The sequence below is a fragment of the Cervus elaphus genome, chromosome 1, assembly GCF_910594005.1.
Source record: "Cervus elaphus chromosome 1, mCerEla1.1, whole genome shotgun sequence".
NCBI lineage: Eukaryota > Metazoa > Chordata > Mammalia > Artiodactyla > Cervidae > Cervus > Cervus elaphus.
In genome coordinates, this window is record NC_057815.1 from 62,956,528 (window position 1) to 62,979,142 (window position 22,615).

The 22,615-nt window shown below is 39.6% G+C and overlaps 2 protein-coding genes and 1 pseudogene across 2 annotated transcripts; all 3 read right to left on the reverse strand.

Moving 5' to 3' along the window:
- Positions 1–4,479: 4,479 nt before the first annotated feature.
- Positions 4,480–5,443, reverse strand: LOC122702114 (annotated as a pseudogene).
- Positions 5,444–10,019: 4,576 nt separating this feature from the next.
- Positions 10,020–10,997, reverse strand: LOC122702124 (olfactory receptor 51Q1-like). Its single transcript, XM_043915621.1, has one exon. It carries the CDS (start codon positions 10,995–10,997, stop codon positions 10,020–10,022), a length of 978 nt encoding a protein of 325 aa, XP_043771556.1.
- Positions 10,998–21,439: 10,442 nt separating this feature from the next.
- On the reverse strand, positions 21,440–22,393 carry LOC122698896 (olfactory receptor 51J1). The gene has a single exon (XM_043910604.1). It carries the CDS (start codon positions 22,391–22,393, stop codon positions 21,440–21,442), a length of 954 nt encoding a protein of 317 aa, XP_043766539.1.
- Positions 22,394–22,615: the final 222 nt, after the last annotated feature.

Consider the following 22,615-nt stretch of genomic DNA (forward strand, 5'->3'; position numbering starts at 1 on the left):
AGCCATGACAAAAACCTAGCTTCTAAGATGAGAGGCAAAATAAATACAAATAGATAATAAGTTATAAAAATCTATAATCATAATAACACAATGACAGAATATGCTCATATTGACATAAACATTACGTAAAATGTTTGAATATTTTATAAATTAATTCAGAAGGGTTGTACAAGTATTCAAATTTGCTTAGTATTGCTTGTAAGACAAGTTAGAGTAGTTTGACATTTTTACAAAAAAGTTTAAATCTCTTATTTTTCTGATATTATTTCAGCATGGAAAATAGTGCTAGAATAACTTTAATTTATACAGGTTTTCAGTTAATTTTCTCACTGGAAATTTAACAAATTTTAGCTTCAATATTTCCTGTACAGATTTTGCCAGATAAATTAAAATTATTTCCAAAATGTTGAATTTTGTGTGATATATGCAATTGTTGCTACTAGCTTGTCATTTCTTCTTAGTCCTCCCAGTTAAGAGAGCAAGAAAATATATGTCTGTATACTGCCCTGTTTGTATACAAATATCTATAAGTATGTTTTACTTAATCAGCTGTATCTACGTTAAGCGAAACATGACTTCATACTGATGTCTCCAACTCCAGTCCATGGATCATTCACGTTGCTCCCCTTGCTTTTCCATAACATCCCAGCCAAGTAGGGAGAAACTTGGTTCCCAGGTGGCACTAGTGGTAAAGAATCCAACTGCAGGAGACATAAAATATGAGGGTTCAATCCCTGGGTGCAGCATTTATTATATTTCATTTTGCCTTTAGTACAGATCCCACCCAGTTCCAAAGATCAGCACCATTTCCCTCCATCTTTTCCAGTACAGATGCCTCATATATTTGTAATAGAACAACATTTTGTCATATTTTGTCTTCCATCCTGAGTAGCTTTTAAAAATTATATATAATAAATATATACAAATTATATTTATTAAAGATCACTCTGTGGTTCTGTAAATTTCTATGAGTTTTAGCAAATGCCTAATGTCATGTGTGTACCATCACAGCATTACAGAGTGATTCTACACTCTAAAAAACCCTCTGTGCTTCACTAATTTAATACGCCACTCGCTTAAATTCTTAGGTACCACTAGTAAGTTTACTCTCTATGAAGTTTCACCTTTTTCTGAGTTTTGTCTGTATGAAATCATAATTGTTTTAAAGACCCATAAGACTACCTTCCTTCATTCAGCAATGAACATTTAGGATTCATCCATGTCTTTATGTATCTTGATTAGGGGCTTCCCTGGTGGCTCAGATGGTAAAGAATCTGCCTGCAATGTGAGAGACCTGGTTTCGATCTTTAGGGTCAGGAAGAGCCCCTGGAGAAGGAAATGGCAACCCACTCCAGCATCCTTGCCTGCAGAATTCCATGGACTGAGGAGCTTGGCAGGTTACAGTCCATGGGTCTTGATAGCCCAATCTTTTTAAATTTCTGAATAATATTCCATTGGATGAATGTACCACACTTTGTTTATATATTTGCTCAGTGGAAGACATCTTGGTTGCTTAAAGTTTTCTGTCTCTTCCTTTTAAGCTCATTATTTACAAAAGAAAGGAACTTAGGAGGCTGGATGGAGTCGAGTTCTTCCACAGCAGCAGCTTGGGCTATCTTCCACTTGAAGAATTCATTTGATATCATCAAAAAATTGATATCCAATCCTGTGTCCTCTTATGTGTCTGATTTAGGTCAATTTACAAATGATCAATAAGACCACCCTCTTAATTTTATGAAATACAAAATATTTTCATAATAAAATGTAACTAGTATAGTTATCTACATTCTAGGCACTGGATAACCTAATGCAGAGATTTACCAATAAAATGTTTTCAAAAAATAAAATCTATTTTGAAACCTAAACATATCGTGCCATTTCTTATGTCATAAAGTCCACACAAATATCAATGCGCGTGCACACACATACACACACACACAGAAATAATTAATGGTTTTGTCTAGTGAGAAGAAACAGAAAAGGTTGAAGGACAAAGATTAAGAGACTACTTCATTTAATGTTTTCATTTGAGTTCTAGTGAAATTTTGGCTGTTCTAGAGTTCATGATCTGTGAGAATAAAAAGTTTCAGTTGATAGATAGCTCTCATCAAGAGATCATTTATAAGACAGAGTTAATTCTCAGCAGCTGCTGTAAAGATGTTATGCAGAGGCTTGGCTGATGCTTTCTGTCAAACGTGCTTTGTCTTTAATTGCTTAGCCTGCAATTTGCAATCATTCATTGGTCTTTGACCCCTGGAGAAGGAAATGGCAACCCAATCCAGTATTCTTGTCTGGAAAATCCCATGGACAGAGAAGCCTGGCAGGCTACAGTTTATGGGGTCACAAGAGTAGGACATTACTTAGTGACTAAACTACCACCGCTGGTCATTGAACAACTTATTTTGCCCCAAAATCCCCCTTCATGTTTCCTCGAGTCCCTTTATAATGTAACTATTATTATCTTATCTCCTATAGCTGACCTTTATTACACAGTTTCAGAAATATAATCTATAGGTCTTTGGTTGTATTAGTTTGCTAGGACGGCCACAAAATGAGTGGCCAGAAATTTACTATCTTCAAATTATGGAGGTCTCTAGCAATTTCTCATATTTCTGGTTTCCTCGGGACCCCTTCCCTGGCTTGCAGGGGGCTGTCTTTTCCCTGTGTCGTCATTCTGGTCTTCTTTCTGTGCTTGGGTCCGAATAGTCTCTTCATATAGGGACTCGAGTCACACAGGATCAGAGTCCACCCTAAGGACCTCATTTTAACTCGATTATGTCTATAAAGACCCTACCTCCAAATGCAGTCACATGTTAAGATACTGGGGTTAGAATTTCAAAATAGGAATGTGTGGGGAATTCAGCCCAAGTCACTGGTAGATCTAATTGTCCTGAAGCTAATTTTGTTCTGTCACCTCTATCTTCAGAAACCCCTTTTTGTCCAGGGATGTGTTTAGATGGCAATTGGGAGCATCTGTGTAAATGGATGATTACCACTTGGCCACCCTAATTCCTGTTCCCACAATGGCTGCAAACGCAAATGTTCTTATCCATAATCTGGAGTGTAAATTGTGGAGTGGAGGAGAACATAATTCACATAAACTGAGCACCTATGGAACCTATTAGTAATGCAAGACTGTGCCTTTTACATGGACTTCCCAGGTGATGCTAGTAGTAAAGAACCCACCTGCTAATGCAGGAGACATAAGAGATGTGGGTTTGATCCCTGGGTCAGGAAAATCCCCTGGAGGAGGGCATGGCAACCCATTCCAGTATTGTTGCTTGGAGAATCACATAAACAGAGGAGTCTGGCAGGACCACCAGAGAAATCCCATGGCTGCCCTTCAAACTGATATTTCTGAGAGAGGTTACCTGGTTTCCATAAAATAACTTTTTATGATCATTAAAGCCACATCTATTTTGTTTGTTTGTTTTGGCTGTGCAGGGTCATCATTGCATCACACAGGCTTCTCTAGTTGTGGTTCAAGGGCTTAGTTGCCCTGCAGCTGGTGGTATGTTTGTTCCCTGACCAGGGCTTGAATCTGTGTCCCCTGTATTAGAAGGCAGATTCTATACCAGGGACCACCAGGGAAGTCCAAAAGTCACATCCTTTCTATCATAATGTTTTCTAGTGCAAAGTCCAGAATGCCTTAGGGAAACCGCCTCTAAGAATTTAAACCACATTAAGAACATTAAGGTTAAAAAAAAAAAAAGCCTATCATAGTGAGAAAAATAAATTTATATTCCCATAAATGTTACCTGCAGACATACTTGAAGTTTTAATCCTAAATACTAAGGCCCTCTAGCAATGCAGGATCATTAGTCCAATGGTGGGGGCTCTAACTATACCCACCTCCATCTTTAGGCTCTTTGCTCATTGTGTGTGTGCTTAAATCATGCTGAGTATAGATTAGGTAATCTCAGTTGAATAGCTGAGAAATTTCTTGATCAATATCCATATAGCCTGGATCAATAGCCAAATAACTTGATCAATATCCGTCTTCCCTCAACTATTTACTATTTTTTTGCAAGAGAAACTCAGAGCACACCTATCCATTATATGAACCAGAAAACTGGAGTTTACTTGGAGTAAGTGGAACTGCCTAGGAGAATGTGTGGTGGGGGGCAACACAAAGGTTTTCATTCACATTTACTTAACCAAGCCCACTGGAGAGAAAAATATTCAGAAAGGAAGAAAAAATTTAAGCAGGTCTTTACTCAGTCAATGATGCTTATTTCACTGACAGATAAATGTGCTAGAATCAGATAAAATTAGATCCACAACTCTTTTGGACAGAATGTTTGCTGCTACTTTTTCCCAGAACAAAAATCTGATTAAATCCAAGATCATGTCATACTCCCTTAAAAATATGATGGGTTTTTGTTTTTGTTTTTTACACTCTCCATTCAAAAAATTTGACTATACTCTCCCTGTAGACCTATGCCTGCAATTTCTTTGTAATTAAGTGCAATCAGTCTTTCACCCTAAATGCATGCTTCTTTGAGAAAAGAGGTGAAAAACTCCCTGGTGGATCCGCTTAGTCTTTACACTGTAAATTATAGGCTTCATCACTGGAGGCACTAACAGGTAAATATTGGCCATGATAACATGCACCAGAGGAGAGGCACACTAGGCAAATTGATGAGTCATAGATGCTCCAACCATGGGCACATACAGGACCAGAAGAGCCAGCATGTGGTACAGACAGTTACTGAGGGCCCGCAGTCGCTCAGTCCAAGAGGCTGTGCCCAAGATACTTTTCAGGATGAGTGTGTCGGAGAGCACGATGAGCAGAGGGTCCATCACAATAATGAGCAAAACCACAGCTTAAAAGCATACCAGTTGTTGACTCGGATGTCAGCACAGACCAGGTGAATCATATCCTGGTGGAGGCAGTAAGAGTGAGAGAGAAGGTGGGAGTGGCAGAAGGGCAGGCGTTTGGTAGGAAAAGGGAGGGAAGAGCAGCCAGAACACAGCGGCAAAGGATGGCTAATCCCATCCTGCTAACAACACTGTTGGTGAGGATGGTGGCATAACGAAGGTGGCAGCAAATGGCCACATAGCAGTCAAAGGACATGGCCAGTAGGACTGAAGATTCCATGACAGAGAATGCAAGGAGGAAGAGGAACTGGGAAAAACAGCCCTCAAAGCTGATCTTCTGAATGTTAAACCAGAGGAGCTGCATGCCTGTGGGCAGGGTGCTGAGGGTGAGACCCAGGTCAGTGAGGGCCAGCATTGAGAGGAACAGGTACATGGGCTGGATGAGGGATGGCTCTGTACGGATGACCGTGAGAATGGCAGTGTTTCCCATGATGGAGATGGTGTAGAGACAGCAGAAGGGGATGGAGATCCAGATGTGGTAGGCCTCAAATCCAGGGATGCCCGTGAGGATGAAGTAGAAGGGGTCTTGGGTGGTGTTCATCGCCTCGGACATGATAGAGGAATGTAGTTTCATGTTGAAGTTCTTCACTCCGGGAGAACCAGAAACATTAAAAATAATCTTTATCTTTACCTTGTTTGATCTAAACTCTATCTGAATAAAGATACAGAGCTGTTGAGTATTACTAAGGAAACTTAGGAAGACAGCGGTAGCTCTTCCTGGCCTGTCTCTGCAGAGACTGTTTCCACACAACTCATATTCTCCAGATAAGTCTATACACATTAACTCATGAACAAATCTTTAAGATTTTTTCATGCCTGTAGTTTTCAATTTCCATTTTCTTCTTAGTGCCTGGAATCTTCCTTTTATCCAAACCACATCACTAATATTCTCTCAAAGACTTAAAATGAACTCTTAACTGGGTAAGACCTAGCCCTCAGCTAATTTACCCAGCATCTCCTTTTGAAATTCTCTTTGAGTGTTATTAGACTTCTCACCTGTTTCACTTATTCTAAAGTCATCACTGACTCTTCCTCTATTTCTTATTCATTTCATCATGCAGTAAGTTCATTTTTCATCATGATCAGGTCTTATTTCTAATCTGTCTTCTTATACTTGTTAGTTGATATCATCTGACACCATAGACTTCATGTGTGCAACATTAGAAGAGGACCAGAAGCAAAGGTTGGGATACAGAGGAAAAGAATGAAAGTAGAGCTCAGATGAGGATAATCATATTTACTGGCTGTCTCTATATTTCAGCACTGTTCTAAGTGGATTCATGTGTTAGTTTAGATCATCCTTTAACAGAAGTTATCACCCCTCCTTCCTTTCCCTCAACATTACAAGAGGAATATTATTTGTGGTTTCTCCTATTTGGGTGGTTCCATCTTCACCTCCTGTGGCTTCTGTTTCCTCCATTTGTCTCACAGAGTAGAGATTATAAGCTCTATGAAAATCTCTAGGCTAGCAGTGGAGAGGTGTGGCAAGTCCCTTCAGGACTGCATGGAGAGACTTAGTGAGACCTGGAGTCCCACTGGGCAGGCAGAAAAAGTTGGCTCTGCCTGTAAGAACTTTGTTGCCTCTGGTGTCCGTGTGGAGTGACAACTCAGGAAACTACCTCAATACTCTGTTTTTACAACTTGTTGAATATGATTTGAAACTACATGTTTATGCTTGAAGAAAACTGCTTAGGATGTCAAAAATTAGGCTTAAAAAAGTTTTGGTCTCTAAGTAATCTGAAGCTGGGGCAGCGTTAGAACAGCAGGTGAGCAACAGGTAAAAGGAATATCGCACACCAATTTTCAGGAGCATTCACCCTGCAGTGATTCTCTGGGCATACTAAGATAAATTTTCTAATACATTTATAAGATAAGTAAATGGTGAGAACTTTATCAAACCTGAACTAGAGGGCTTCCCTGGTAGCTCAGTGGTAAAGAATCCACCTGCCAATACAGGAGATACAGGTTCGATCCCTGATCTGGGAAGATCTCACATGCCTTGGAGCAACTAAGCCCATGTGTCACAACTATTGAACCTGTGCCCATCAGCCCACCTGCCACAGCTACTGAAACCCATGTGTCCTAGAGCCTGTGCTCTGCAACAAGAAAAGCCACTGCAGAGCAGGAAGACTTCACACCACAACGAGAGATTAGCCCCCACTAGCCACAACTTCAGAAAGGCTTGTACAGAAATGAAGACCCAGCATAGCGAAAAATAAAATAAATAAATTTTTAATTAAAAAATTAATGAGAAAGGAAAATTGTGCAATTATGATTTACTTATTTGAAGACTCACTTCACAATGTATACAAACCCAAATTCCAAATCAATAAAGATGTAAATTGTTAACAAAAGTTAGAGAAAAAAAATTTAAATATTGATTACAGTTCTCACTGGGGAGAATCTTTAAACAGCAATAGACAAAAATTCCAAGAAAAAGATGTCTGAATGTTAGTACAAAAGTTAAATAATTCTCTATGACAGGAAAATGATGAAATTTAAAATAAACTTCCAAAAACATTTATGAAAATATGACAGAAAAGGAGTCTATATCTTAAATGTATCAATATACATACACATAGGTAAAAGTTAAAAATATCACAGAATAAGATTAGTGAAGGGAAGAAAAATAACAATTTATTAAGAAAAATCTGCACTCTAACATTCACACAAATCCTCTCTCATCACTGCCCTCATTTCTTACCCCACATTGGTATTCTTTACAGACTTATTGAGGGTGCTTCTTGATCTTAACTTCCTGTTTCTTCATCAAATATATTCCTACAAACCTAAGGCAGTTTACACAGTATTTCTATTTAATATTCATTCAATTTTGTCATGGAGATATTTTATACAATTCACAAATGAAGCAGCTGTGCCTCCACAAAGTTAAACAATATTCTCTGCTCACTTATTAACAAGTCATGATGGTAAGTCAAAGGAACCCAACAAAATAGGAACACAGTTTAAGCCAGCTTAGAAAACAAGTCTAATTTTAAAAAATTCTCAGTGTTTCTATACATTCACACTCTTAAGTTCTTTTTAGGGATTCCCTGGTGTCTCAGACAGTAAAGAGTCTGCCTGCAATGCAGGAGACCTGAGTTCAATCCCTGAATCAGGAAGATCCCCTGGAGAAGAAAATGGCAACTCACTCCAGTATTCTTGCCTGGAAAGACCCATGGAAGGAGGAGGTTGGAGGGCTACAGTCCATACGGTCACAAAGAGTCAGAAATGACTGAGCGACTTCACTTTCACCTTTCAAGCTCTTTTTATGCTTGTCTTCAGAGATGGTTGTCATAACTTCTCCATGTGTCTGCCATCTTCTTTCAGCAGGAATTCCATGTGTCTGTATCCATTTCTATCATTGAATTTAAGTGAACTCTGCATTAAAAATTTGTTCAACGCTTTCTCAAATTCTCAGGTTGCTTTCATTTTGGTTTTTGGTATTTGGTACTTTTTCCCAGTAACACTGATATCCAGAATGGACTCTCTTTCTTCACTGATTTCCTAGTTGATGAAGATTCTCTTTCATTATTTCCAATTGAGTTGATATGTGTACCTCGATGTAATTAAAAGCTGACATTTGCCTCAGTAATTATTTATGAAGGCATGAATACTTCACAGCTTTCATAAAAATTAGTATACAGTAATCATCCTCTTGAGAAACCTGTATGCAGGTCAGGAAGCAACTGAACAGTTAGAACTGAACGTGGAACAACAAACTAGTTCCAAATAGGAAAAGGAGTACATCAAGGCTGTATATTGTCACCCTACTTATTTAACTCATATGCAGAGTACATCATGAGAAATGCTTGGCTGGGAGAAGCACAAGCTGGAATCAAGATTGCCAGGAGAAATATCAATAACCTCAGATATGCAGATGACACCACCCTTGTGGCAGAAAGTGAAGAGGAACTAAAGAGCCTCTTCATGAAAGTGAAAGAGGAGAGTGAAAAAGTTGGCTTAAAGCTTAGCATTCAGAAAACTAAGATCCTGGCATCCGGTCCCATCACTTCATGGCGAATAGACTGGGAAACAGTGGAAACAGTGGCTGACTTTATTTTTCTGGGCTCCAAAATCACTGCATATGGTGATTGCAGCTGTGAAATTAAAAGACACTTACTCCTTGGAAGGACAGTTATGATCAACCTAGACAGCATATTAAAAAGCAGAGACATTACTTTGCCAACAAAGGTCCATCTAGTCAAGGCTATGGTTTTTCCAGTGGTCATGTATGGATGTGAGAGTTGGAGTATAAAGAAAGCTGAGCACCAAAGAATTGATGCTTTTGAACTGTGGTGTTAGAGAAGACTCTTGAGAGTCCCTTGGACTGCAAGGGGATAGAACCAGTCCATCCTTAAAGAGATCAGTCTTGGGTGTTCATTGGAAGGACTGATGTTGAAGCTGAAACTCTGATATTTTGGCCACCTGATGCAAAGAGCTGACTCATTTGAAAAGACCCTGATGCTGGGAAAGATTGAGGTCAGGAGGAGAAGGGGACAGCAGATGATGAGATGGTTGGATGTCATCACTGATTCAATGGACATGAGTTTGGGTGAACTCCAGGAGTTGGTGATGGACAGGGAGTCCTGGTGTGCTGTGGTTCAGTTCAGTTCAGTTCAGTTCAGTTCAGTCACTCAGTCATGTCTGACTCTCTGCGACCACATGGACTGCAGCATACCAGGCCTCCCTGTCCATCACCAACTCCCAGAGTTTACTCAAACTCATGTCTATTGAGTTGGTTCTTGAGGTTGCAAAGAGTTGGACATGACTGAGTGACTGAACTGAACTGAATCAGCATTTAGAGTTTATAAAGCAAAATATTGTGTTATACTATGTGCTTTAAAACAGCATCACTGTAAAGAAAGCAAAAAAAAAAAAAATTATATATTGAATTATGGTTTTAAATATTTTTTCCTCAAAGTCATATGGTTAGTGAAAGGCAAAAGGTGCTTTAAAAACGCATGTCTTTTAATTTATTTAAAAGAAATTTTGATTTCTCTGTATTTACATCAGAAATTTCTTATACAATGCTGTTCTTTCCCCTATCAATGCTGCTTACAGTTTTGATGGTACTTGGCCCTGCTCTTGACTTCGTCTTTGTAAAAAATGATTCCCACATACCTTAAATCCAGTCCTTAATGCATTTTTCTCTGGAAGAGTAGATGGAAGATTCCCTGGCGGATCTGCTTAGTCTTTACACTGTAAATGATGGGGTTCATCACTGGAGGTGCCAACAGGTAAATATTGGCCATGATAACATGTACTATAGGGGGGGCATGCTTAGCAAATCGATGGGTCATAGATACCCCAACCATGGGCACATAGAGGACCAGAACAGCCAGCATGTGGGACAGACAGTTACTGAGGGCCCGCAGTCGCTCAGTCCATGAGGCTGTGCCCAAGATACTTTTCAGGATGAGTGTGTAGGAAAGCATGATGAGCAGAAGGTCCATCACAATAATGAGCAAAACCACCGCAAAAGCATACCAGTTGTTGACTCGGATGTCAGCACAGACCAGGCGAATCATATCCTGGTGGAGGCAGTAGGAGTGAGAGAGAAGGTGGGAGCGGCAGAAGGGCAGGCGCTTGAGTAGGAAAAGGGAGGGAAGAACAGCCAGAACACAGGGGCAAAGGATGGCTAATCCCATCCTGCTAACAACACTGTTGGTGAGGATGGTGGCATAATGGAGAGGGCGGCAGATGGCCATATAGCGGTCAAAGGACATGGCCAGTAAGACTGAAGATTCCATAAAAGAGAACGCATGGAGGAAGAAGAACTGGGAAAAACAGCCCTCAAAGCTGATCTTCTGAATGTTAAACCAGAGGAGCTGCATGACTGTGGGCAGGGTGCTGAGGGTGAGACCCAGGTCAGTGAGGGCCAGCATTGAGAGGAACAGGTACATGGGCTGGACGAGGGATGGCTCTGTACGGATGACCGTGAGAATGGCAGTGTTTCCCATGATGGAGATGGTGTAGAGACAGCAGAAGGGGATGGAGATCCAGATGTGGTAGGCCTCAAATCCAGGGATGCCCGTGAGGATGAAGTAGAAGGGGTCTTGAGTGGTGTTAGCCATGCTTGATGAAGACAAAACCAGAATCTCTGTGTTTTGCATAAGAATTCCATCAGTGTGTTACTGCCATTGACACATCTTCTATTCAATCCAGACCCCAAACATATGTCTAGAATTGTTCTTCTAACACCGTGGCGCAATACACCAGTCAGAGCACTGACAACAGAACATGGTTCTTCCTGCCCTACATCCTTATTTACAGGGACCTTTTGGGGACTTCCCTGGTGGTTCAGTGGCTACGATTTCATGATCCCAGTGTGGGAGACTGGTCTCTGATCCCCGACCAGGAAAATAGATCCTGCTTGTTGCAACTAAGTATTTGTATGCTGCAACTAAAGATCTACACAGTATAATGAAGATCCAATATGCCACAACTAAGATCTAGTGCAGCCATTAAATAAACATTTTTTAAATAAATAAATTTCAAAAATAAAATCGCCTATTTTTTCAACTTTCATGCCTGACCCTATACACTAAAATTTAGCTTTATTCTTCCTATAAATCTTGTCACACATCTCCCACCTGCTCATGTATAAATATATATGTACATACAAAACTTACATGGGCTTCCCAAGTAGCACTAGCAGTAAAGAATCTGCCTGCCAATGCCGGAGACATAAGAGATGCAGGTTCAATCCCTGGATCGGGAAGATTTCCTGGAGGAGGGAACAGCAACCCACTCCAGTATTCTTGCCTGGAGAATCCCATGGACAGAGGAGCCTAGTGGGCTAAGGTCCACAGGGTCACAAAGAGTCAGGCACAACTGTAGTGACTTAACATGCCCACACATAAACTTATGCATATGCATTTTCTGACTGAAACTTCTCTCATCAGTATTTCCAATAACTTTTCTAGTAACCCAATCCAGAGACTTATTTCAGTTAATCTTATACTTGACACACAGAAAAATAAGCTTCTGCTAACTACTTCCTTCTGTTCAGTTGAACGGACCTATTATTGAGAAAATAAATTATGGCCACAACACAGTGGCCATAACAACAGTTTGAGCAACTGTATGGTCGCAAGAGTCAGACACGACTTAGTGACTAAACTACCACCACATGGATTATAGTCCCAATTACTTTTATTTGGCACATTAGAAGAAGAGACAGGGAAAGATTACAGGCTTGGTTTGTGCATGTTGAGTTTGATGTCTGTAGGAGCGCTATCCAAGAGAAATGACAACTAGGTAGATGAATATAAGGCCTACAAAACAGAAAAGTTTTGTTGGGCATTTTCAGAGTCTTTGGCATATTGGTAGTAGCCAAGAACCCAGAAGTTGATGTGATCATCTTGGCAAGAGATAGGGTGAAAAATGAAGAAGGTTGAGGTGAGATCTAGATAAAAATGCAAGGTTTAGCAATAGGGTAGATGTAAAAGATAAACCAAAGGAAACTGTGAAAGACTGCCAGTAGAAGTAAGTAAAATACAAGGGAAATGGTGGTCACAGAGGCCAAGCAGGTAAAGAATGTGGTCCATAGTCTAGTGCTTTGTAGATATTCAGTAAAATACCTACTAGAAAGTATCTATATAATTTAGGGATGTAAATGTTAGTAGTAATCTTTTGGAAAGACACTTCTGTAGGGCAGTGGGACAAGAAGCTAAATTAAAGTGGTTTGAGAAGTGAATTAATATGAAGAATTGAAGACAGTTTCTATATGTCATGTATTTTATATCAGAAGCTATACTGTCCCTAGAAGATTAATAGAGATTTTATTTTTAAATACAAGGGTGAATGTAACTTGAGGAAATGAATGACAACTAATGTTTGAAGTGTACTGAGAAGGAAAGCTGTGGACCTTCTTATGAGGAGATACACATAGCATTTAATGGGTTCCTAGTATTTGTGGCTGCAAAGAGCTTCTCCATCTTTGGCTGCAAAGAATATAATCAATCTGATTTCAGTGTCGGCCATCTGGTGATGTCCATGCGTAGAGTCTTCTCTTGTGTTGTTGGAAGAGGGTGTTTGCTATGACCAGTGCGTTCTCTTGGCAGAACTCTTTTAGCCTTTGCCCTGCTTCAGTCTGTATTCCAAGGCCAAATTTGCCTGTTACTCCAGGTGTTTCTTGACTTCCTACTTTTGCATTCCAGTCCCCTATAATGAAAAGGACATCTTCTTTGTGTGTTAGTTCTAGAAGGTCTTGTAGGTCTTCATAAAACTGTTCAACTTCACCTTCTTCAGTGTTACTGGTTGGGGCATAGACTTGGATTACCATGATATTGAATGGTTTGCTTTGGAAACGAACAGAGATCATTCTGTCATTTTTGAGATTGCATCCAAGTACTACATTTCAGACTCTCTCTCTCTCTCTCTCTCTTTTTTTTTTTTACTATGATAGCTACTCCTTTTCTTCTAAGCGATTCCTGCCCACAGTGGTAGATATATGGTCATCTGAGTTAAATTCACCCATTCCAGTCCATCTTAGTTTGCTGATTCCTAAAATGTCAATGTTCACTCTTGCCATCTCCTGTTTGACCACTTCCAATTTGCCTTGATTCATGAACCTAACATTCCAGGTTCCTATGCAATATTGCTCTTTACAACATTGAACCTTGCTTCTATCACCAGCCCCATCCACAACTGGGTATTGTTTTGGCTTTGGCTCCATCCCTTCATTCTTTCTGGAGTTATTTCTCCACGGATCTCCAGTAGCCTATTGGGCACCTACCAACCTGGGGAGTTCATCGTTCAGATTGATTATATTCTTTGCAGCCAGAGATGGAGAAGCGCTATACAGTCAGCAAAAACAAGACCGGGAGATGACTGTGGCTCAGATCATAAACTCCTTATTGCCAAATTCAGACTGAAATTGAAGAAAGTGGAGAAAACCACTAGACCATTCAAGTATGACCTAATTCAAATCCCTTATGCCTATACAGTGGAAATGAGAAATAGATTTAAGGGACTAGGTCTGATAGACAGAGTGCCTGATGAACTATGGACGGAGGTTCATGACATTGTATAGGAGCCAGGAATCAAGACCATCCCCAAGAAAAAGAAATGCAAAAAAGCAAAATGGCTGTCTGAGGAGGCCTTACAAATAGCTGTGAAAAGAAGGGAAGGGAAAAGCAAAGGGGGAAAGGAAACATATACCCATTTGAATGCAGAGTTCCAAAGAAGAGCAAGGAGAGATAAGAAAGCCTTTCTCAGCAATCAATGCAAAGAAATAGAGGGAAACAATAGAATGGGAAAGACTAGAGATCTCTTTTCTGAAAGAGATGGGAATACCAGACCACCTGACCTGCCTCCTGAGAAATCTGTATGCAGGTCAGGAAGCAACAGTTAGAACTGGACATGGAACAACAGACTGTTTCCAAATAGGAAAAGGAGTACGTCAAGGCTATATATTGTCATCCTGCTTATTTAACTAATATGCAGAGTTCAGTTCAGTTCAGTAGTGTCTGACTTTTTGTGACCCCATGAATCGCAGCACACCAGGCCTTCCTGTCCATCACCAACTCCTGGAGTCTACCCAAACCCATGCCCATTGAGTCGGTGATGCCATCCAGCCATCTCATCCTCTGTCGTCCCCTTCTCCTCCTGCCCCCAATCCCTCCCAGCATCAGGGTCTTTTCCAGTGAGTCAACTCTTTGCATGAGGTGGCCAAAGTGCTAGAGTTTCAGCCTCAGCATCAGTCTCTCAGTGAACACCCAGGACTGATCTCCTTTAGGATGGACTATATGCAGAGTACATCATGAGAAATGCTGGGCTGGAGGAAGCACAAGCTGGAATCAAGATTGCCGGGAGAAATATCAAAAACCACAGATATGCAGATGATGATACCACCCTTATGGCAGAAAGTGAAGAGGAACTAAAGAGCCTCTTGATGAAAGTGAAAGAGGAGAGTGAAAAAGTTGGCTTAAAGCTCAACATTCAGAAAACTAAGATCATGGCATCCAGTCCCATCACTCATGGCAAATAGATGGGAAAACAGTGGCTGACCTTATTTTTCTGAGCTCCAAAATCACTATATATGGTGACTGCAGCCATGAAATTAAAAGATGCTTACTCCTTGGAAGGAAAGTTATGGCCAACCTAGACAGCATATTAAAAAGCAGAGACATTACTTTGTCAACAAGGGTCTGTCTAGTCAAGGTTATAGTTTTCCCAGTAGTCATGTATGGATGTGAGAGTTAGAGTATAAAGAAAGCTGAGCACCAAAGAATTGATGCTGTTGAACTGTGGTGTTGGAGAAGACTCTTGAGAGTCCTTTGGATTGCAAGGAGATCCAACCAGTCCATCCTGACACGACTGAGCGACTGAATTGAACTGAACTGAACTGAAGTATTTGTGGAGTCTACTCAAACTCCCCATAAAGTGCCCATAAATACCAAACTAAGAATCCTTCAAAAATCATTACACTTATGAATTTAGAAAATAATTCAAAATAAAAGTATGGGAAAAGGAAAAATTAAGATGAGTTAAATGAAGGAATTTTTCAATTAGAAAAGCAAAAAGATAAGCATCAAAAATTATGTGTTTGTAAGGATCTTTGTAATCTGAATTCCTCTAACAAATCTGATAAAGGAAAAGAAACATAGTCAAACATTTAGAAATGAAATAGAATGAAAGAAGTAAAACTGTTGAAGAATTTTTGAGGTCAATGAGAGGTCACCAATAAAATTTTAAATAATAGGGATTATTTGTAGGACTTAAACTATAAACCAAAAGACAGGAGGTCAGGACAAAAGTTTTTTAAACCTAGTACTGAGTACTAACGGACTTGATTAATATAGCTGAGGTATTAGAAATACTTTCTAAAATATTCTAAGTAAAGAACATGCTAATCAGAGAGATGCATGGTCTTTATGGAAGCATAAAGGAAAGAACATTGTAGGTACAAATGATGATGGTATCTATTCAAATACTCATGTCCAGACTCACGTTTGTGCTTTCTTGTTCCTCCAGTGTTCTCTGTGGCCTTTATTCTCTACTCTGGCTGAGTGTGGTTTTATGCTCCTGAAGATCCCAGGCTAGAAAGTAAGAGCTGGGTGAAGAAACCCCTGAAAGAATCTTATAGGAATACGAGGACTGTGCTCTGAGACTTAAGCCCCCAAGGGACAGAACCAGGAAAATTAACAGCTACAGTAAATATAATAGTTAACTTTTACTGAGTGTTCAACATGTATCAACCACTGACTAGCCAACTCATGGAAATGTGTAGATTTTGTGAGGTGATGTGGAAAAGACATAGCCTGTGCTCTGGCAGATTTTTTTTTTTTTTTCCTCAGCCATCAGTTCCCTTTTGCTTACTACAGTAAGAAAGGGACTGTCATGTTGGAATAGCGCTGATTTTTGATGTTGTCATGTTGAATGTGATTAAACTCAGTTTTGATACAGCTAGATTTGGGGAAAGATATCCCAGATCTCTTGATAGATTCAGAAGTCAGAGAGGCAAAATGGATTTTTTTTTTTTTCCTCTTACGTTCTTACAGATATTAACCTTAACATACATTGTATTACTTCTTCCCCAGAAAGAAATATATAGAGATAATTGACCTAGGGTTTTATGTGTGAGCTTATTTAGAATATGCTTTTCCCTGGTGGCTCATACAGTAAAGCGACTACCTGCAGTGCGGGAGACCTGGGTTTAATCCCTCGGTGGGGAAGATCCCCTGGAGAAGGAAATGGCAACCCACTCCAGTATTCTTGCCTGTAGAATCCCATAGATGGAAGAGCCTGGTAGGCTACAGTCCATGGGGTTGTAAAGAGTCGGACACGACTGAGTGACTTCACTTCACTTCACTTTCTCCAAACAGTGGAAATCAGCAACTGTTTGTGAAATCTGTTGTTTCCTACAACCAAAGGCAGTGTTGCCTGCAAATGTGGCTTATCTTTGTGATTCCTCCTGTATCTGGCTTACTTGACTTTTGAGACCTTTTTGGTTCCAGGGAAGACCCTCCCACAGGAGACACGGATTCGATCACTGGGTCAGGAAGATTCTCTGGGGAAGGGAATGGCTACCCACTCCAGTATTCTTGCCTTTAGAATTTCATGGACAGAGGAGCCTGGCAGGCTACATTCTATGGGGTCACAAAGAGTCGTACATGACTGAGTGACAAACACCATTGAGTATTTAATTTTAACTATTTGCAATTTTAGTATTTCCATTTTATTTTTAATAGCTTGCAATTTATTGCTTAAATTCTATGTCTTGAAACTTAAGTCCTAGGCTATATTAATCAAAATTATTTTAATGTCTGTGTATGCTAACCCCAGTACCTGGGTCATCTGTGGATCTAATCCTATTGTTTTCTTTTTTAATCTCTTAATTTATGTTCAAATCTTGTACTTTACATTCTTGTTTACGTTTTAATGAATGTCATGAAAAATTATGAGAATAATTTGAAGTGTCAGTTAATAACTTCCTACTGAGAGTATTTAATTTTACTTCTGGTTAAGAGTGACCAACCATCCCAATTTGTGACTGAAGGATTTCCTAGGATTTGGTACTATCTGAGATACAGTTAGGGAAGTTTTGAAAAACTGAATTGGTTGGTTGCCTTAATTCTTACAGACAGAAGAGTAAAATTAGGTAGTGAGTTGATTTTATAAAGAAAACTAGGGACTTCCCTGGTGGTCTAGTGGTTAAGACTTCACTTTTCAACGCAGGGGGTGTAGGTTTGATCCCTGGTTGGGGAGCAAAGGTCCCACATGCCTTGCAGACAAAAAACTAAAACATAAAACAGTAGGAATATTGTAACAAATTCAATAAAGACTTTAAAAATAAGAGAAAAGAAAATGTTTTTTTTTATTTTATATAAATAAATTGTATAAAATAAAATGTTTGTTAGTCTAGTTTGTTTCTAAATTTCTCTATTCTAAGGTGAGAATTTTCTGAGATAAAAATAAATGCCTCGGCATTTATTAGCCCCCTCATTCTTGGAGATATTTGTATTCTAATTTTTTTTTCCCCTTTGCAATACAGCCGTTTGAGGATGCTGTAAGTGCTCTGGTTTGATAAGTTATTATTTTGAATTGACAAATTCCTTAGGTGGTAGAACTGCACAAAAACAGCCTCACTCTTCTATGTTTCCTTTATATTTGGAATTTCATCCTTTACATCTTCCTGGCATTGGATGCTCTCTGAAGTCATTTGCAAAACATTTCTTTAACATTTTTAATTACTCTTGACAAAAAGATTGGTCTGAAACAAATCAATATTCCCTTGATGAATGTAAAAATGCCTATATTTCATGTAGTTTTCAAAGTGTTCTGATTAGTAATTTAGCTTATACCTACTTGAATATGATTACACAATTTTGTCCTGTTGAGAGAATAAACAATCAAGGTGGTGTCACAGGTCTGAATTTTAAGTTAGGATAGTAAATATAAAGGAAGAAAAATATAAAGACAAACAATATTTTTTCATAGTCACATTGGATTCTGCTTTCTATTTAATTTTATAGACACTGAAAGACTTCCTATATGGATATGGTAAATAATCTGTCTGTCAATGAAGAGGATGCAGGTTCAGTCCCTGGGTAGGTGAGATCCCTTGGAGAGGAGAATGGAAATCCACTTGCCTGGAATATTCTTGCCTGGAAAATCCCATAGACAGAAGAGCCTGGTGGGTTACACTCCATGGGATCTCAAAGTGTCAGATATGACTGAGCATACACAGCACAGATATAGAGACTTCTAAATTATTTTCACTGTGTGATTTTCTAGAATTTTGTCTGATCTTGAAGTTGTGTTTGAGTCTGGACATTAGGAACATAGAGTGATTCAAACTGGAAAGATTGGAGCTAGCTAGACAGGGCATGGTGTACAGAGTTCTTTCTAGGAAAGAGCTAAATTAACCATGATCTGATAACTAATGATAAACTCTGACTATAACAGAATATAAATGTCTTTGATGGCCTTGAATATAGAATTAATAATATACTAGAAGCCTGAGGATTCATCATGTAATCTGAGAGAGAAAATGGAAGTGAGCACATAAGATCTTCATTTTATGTCAAGCCACCTGACAACCTGGTCCCACCCTCTCTTACTGAAACTTTTAGCTATAGAATATCTTTCTCCAGACACTCTAATGGTATTCTATATTCCTTTCTCCTCCCAGGGAACCACCATTCTCTCACTTCTCTGGTCATCTATGAGATGCCTCTTCCTGTGGGTTTACCTCCTTGGTTTCACTTGATATGTCTAAGTCATAATTCTCTTCTGAGTTCTACCATCCATCAGCGGGCTGTGAATCTAGGATATAGTTGCAGACAACTGAAATCCCTAGGCCAGACTATATGGAAAAAGAATATCTAGAAACCTGGTGGTAGAGTTACAGAATTAACTTTTACAAAAAAAAAAAAACTTTGGATTTTTTTGGCATCTCTACAACATACAACACAAGCAAAGATTTTTAAAATTAAATTCATATTCAAAAACTTTATTTATTTTATTCAAAAGTATTACAAAGTTTATTTAAAATTGGCTCTAAACACCATTTTGGGAAGCATAAACTTGAACCCTGGCAGAAAAAAAAAAAATAGTTTCTAAACCCCATGAGGAGCTTAGTTTCTTTTGTCCTCGCATTATACCTAAGGCCTAGATTTGTGGAATAAGCAAACAAAGATAAATTTCTTTCTGACCCATTGAGTTTGTTCAATTAATGATATTTGACTGTCTACTGAGAGGATCCAAAGAGCTTCAATTCTTGCTTAGTTGACAGTATAGTTTAGGCTTTTATGCTGGAGTTTGATCCAACTGGATTCCACTGCTAATTTTTGGATGTATAGGTTTCAGTAAGATACTTACAATATCTAAGCATCAGTTTTCACCTGAAAAATAATAATTGCATTAAACATAATTCATAGGATTTTTGTGGGGAGTAATTGAGATAATAAATATAAGCTTCCTAGTGTACATTTTCATCTCAAAAGTCTTAGTTACTTTCCATAAAATATAAATGTTAAATTTTTACATTATTCCAAATATCTGCAAAGAAATATCAAATCAGATAGAACATATTAATGTCCACAAAGGGGATTTTGCTTTTTTGAAAGATCCTGCATTATGGGTGGGAGACCTTCAGACTTCTGCATAATGAACAAGATTTGTAATCTTCAGTCTCCCAACTTGGGAGTTTTGGTGAGAATGAGTGAATGCCACATTGGAGCCAGTACTCAAAGTCTCCTCTGAGCGAGCTACTCAGTATGTCCTTCTGCTGTTGAGCTTGGGTACTGAGAGGGTAACAGGCAGGAAGGCCAGGGGTCTCCAAACAGAGGAAATAAGCTGCAAGTGCCAGACATTTTTAATCTCTCTTAAGCGGCAGGAGGAAACAAACCAGAGATTTTTTTTTCTTCTCTATACAAATGTAAAAGGAGGTTTCTCTTAAAATGCTGTGTTGCCACCTGGTTTCACCTGAAGCTAACTACTCTCAAACCTTGAGTTAACCAATACATTTCTTTTTCTTATGGAAATGTTGTCTTAAGCTATGTTAATGAACCCCAGACTCTATCTTCAAGTTGGTTCTGCCAAATGGCCTAACCTACTTACTCAGATATTGTCCCCCTAATCTATGTAAATGAAACTATTTGTTTGGTAAACTGCCCTTCTACAAGATTCAAGTCAATCTTTTTATGGCCAGGGATGAATTATCTGGTGCCATTCTAAATTCTGAGACATTCCTTTCTTTTCATTAACAGACTGTGAGTGACTATATAACTTACAGCTAAAGACTAGGAGGCGGGTATTCTTTCTGCCCCCTTCTGATGCCTATATCAGAAGCTTTCTCTATCTCCTTTATACTTTAATAAAACTTTATTACACAAAAGTTCTGAGCGATCCAGCCTCGTCTCTGCCCCTGGATTGAATTTGTCTCCTCCGGAGGCCAAGAATCCTGGCGTCTTATCGTTCAGCAACAACCTTTCAGTACCAACAACTCAAGAAAATGTAACTCTTTGCACTTTCTCTTTTCCTAGAACAGTTGACTCAATAGATTTCCCAGGACATTTTCCAATTTCTGATTACTTTTTTTCCTTATGTGGAGTTCTATGTCTTCATAAACAATCCTTCTGGCATTCCTGTTCCATCTATGCAAGGTATTGCACACAACATGTTTCAAAATAACATCAATTCTTTATACTGTTCTGTCATACATAATCCCTCACCATTTGCACCCCAACTCCTGCTCTCTACCATATTATGGATAACGTCCTCTTGTGCTTAGTCGCTTCAGTTGTATCCGGCTGTTTGCTACCCTGTGGGCTGTAGCCAGCCAGGCTCCTCTCTCCATGGGGTTATCCAGGCAAGAATACTGGAGTGGGTTGCCATTTCCTCCTCCAGGGCATCTTCCCAATCCAAGGATCAAACCCACGTCTCCTGAGGCTCCTGCATTGCAGGTGGATTCTTTACTACTGAGCCACCAGGGAAGCCCAACCTCCTGTTAGGTACCATGTTTTAAGGTAACATCATTTGTATAACCTGCAAGCTGGGACCACTTGTGATTATAGAAAAAGTTTCCTTCTACTTTGTCCTTTGTCTAAACTCTGGCTTTCTTCTCTGATAACATCCAGGAAATGCCACGACGAATTTCCTTGGTCTTAATGCTGTAGACAATGGGATTGACAACAGGTGGTAAGAAGAGGTAAGCATTGGCCATCATAGCATGGAGCAAAGGGGACACATGGTGTCCCAGGCGGTGCACCATAGACAAGCCAAGCATAGGCACATAATAAGAGAATACAGCACAGACGTGTGAACCACATGTGCTGAGTGCTTTCCTCCGTCCCTCCCCAGTGGCAATGCTTAGTACAGTGTGGAGTATGAACCCATAGGAGACCACAATGAGGAGTGAATCAAGCCCAAAAGTGGAAGTAATGATGAAAAGCCCATAGATATTGTTGACAGTAGCATCCCCACAAGGTAGATGGATAAGGTTGGGGTGAAGACAATAGGAATGGGAGAGGATATTATGGCCACAGAAGGTCAGGCGCCTTAGGAGAATGGTCAATGGGGCCATGAGCACAATGCTTTTCAGCCCAATACTGGCTGCCATGCCAAAAATGCGGGGCACGGTTAGGATGGCTGTGTAGCGCAGTGGGTTGTAGATGGCCACAAATCGGTCCACAGACATGGAGAGCAACACAGCAGACTCCATAATGGAGAAAGAATGGATGGAGAACATCTGGAGAAGACATGCATTGAAACTAATCTCGGTGACACCAAAAAGGAAAACTCCTAGCACTGTAGGCAGAGTGGATGCAGAGACACCAAGTTCCGCCAGTGCCAGCATGGCAAGGAAAAGGTACATGGGCTGGTGTAGAGCAGTGTCTGTCCTGATGACATGAAGAATGATGCCGTTCCCAAGGAAGATGATCATGTACATCAAGCAGAAGGGGATGGATATCCAGATGTGCTCTGCCTCCAGTCCTGGGATGCCAACCAGAATGAACCTTGTAGGTAGGAACTCCAGAGTACTACTGGAGTTCCTCATGTTAAAATCTCATTCAGTAGGATCAGTGCTTCCTTGAAAATTAAAAGCAAACTCATGAGATGACATGATAGTAGAGAATGACTCCTGGGCACTAAGGAAAGGGAAGAATAAAACAAAGTCACAGATTAATGTGGTTAAATATCTCATGCCTGAAAACTGACAGATGATCATCATCAGGAAATTCCCACTTACAAGGAGGTGATAGTATCCAACAGAAAGAAG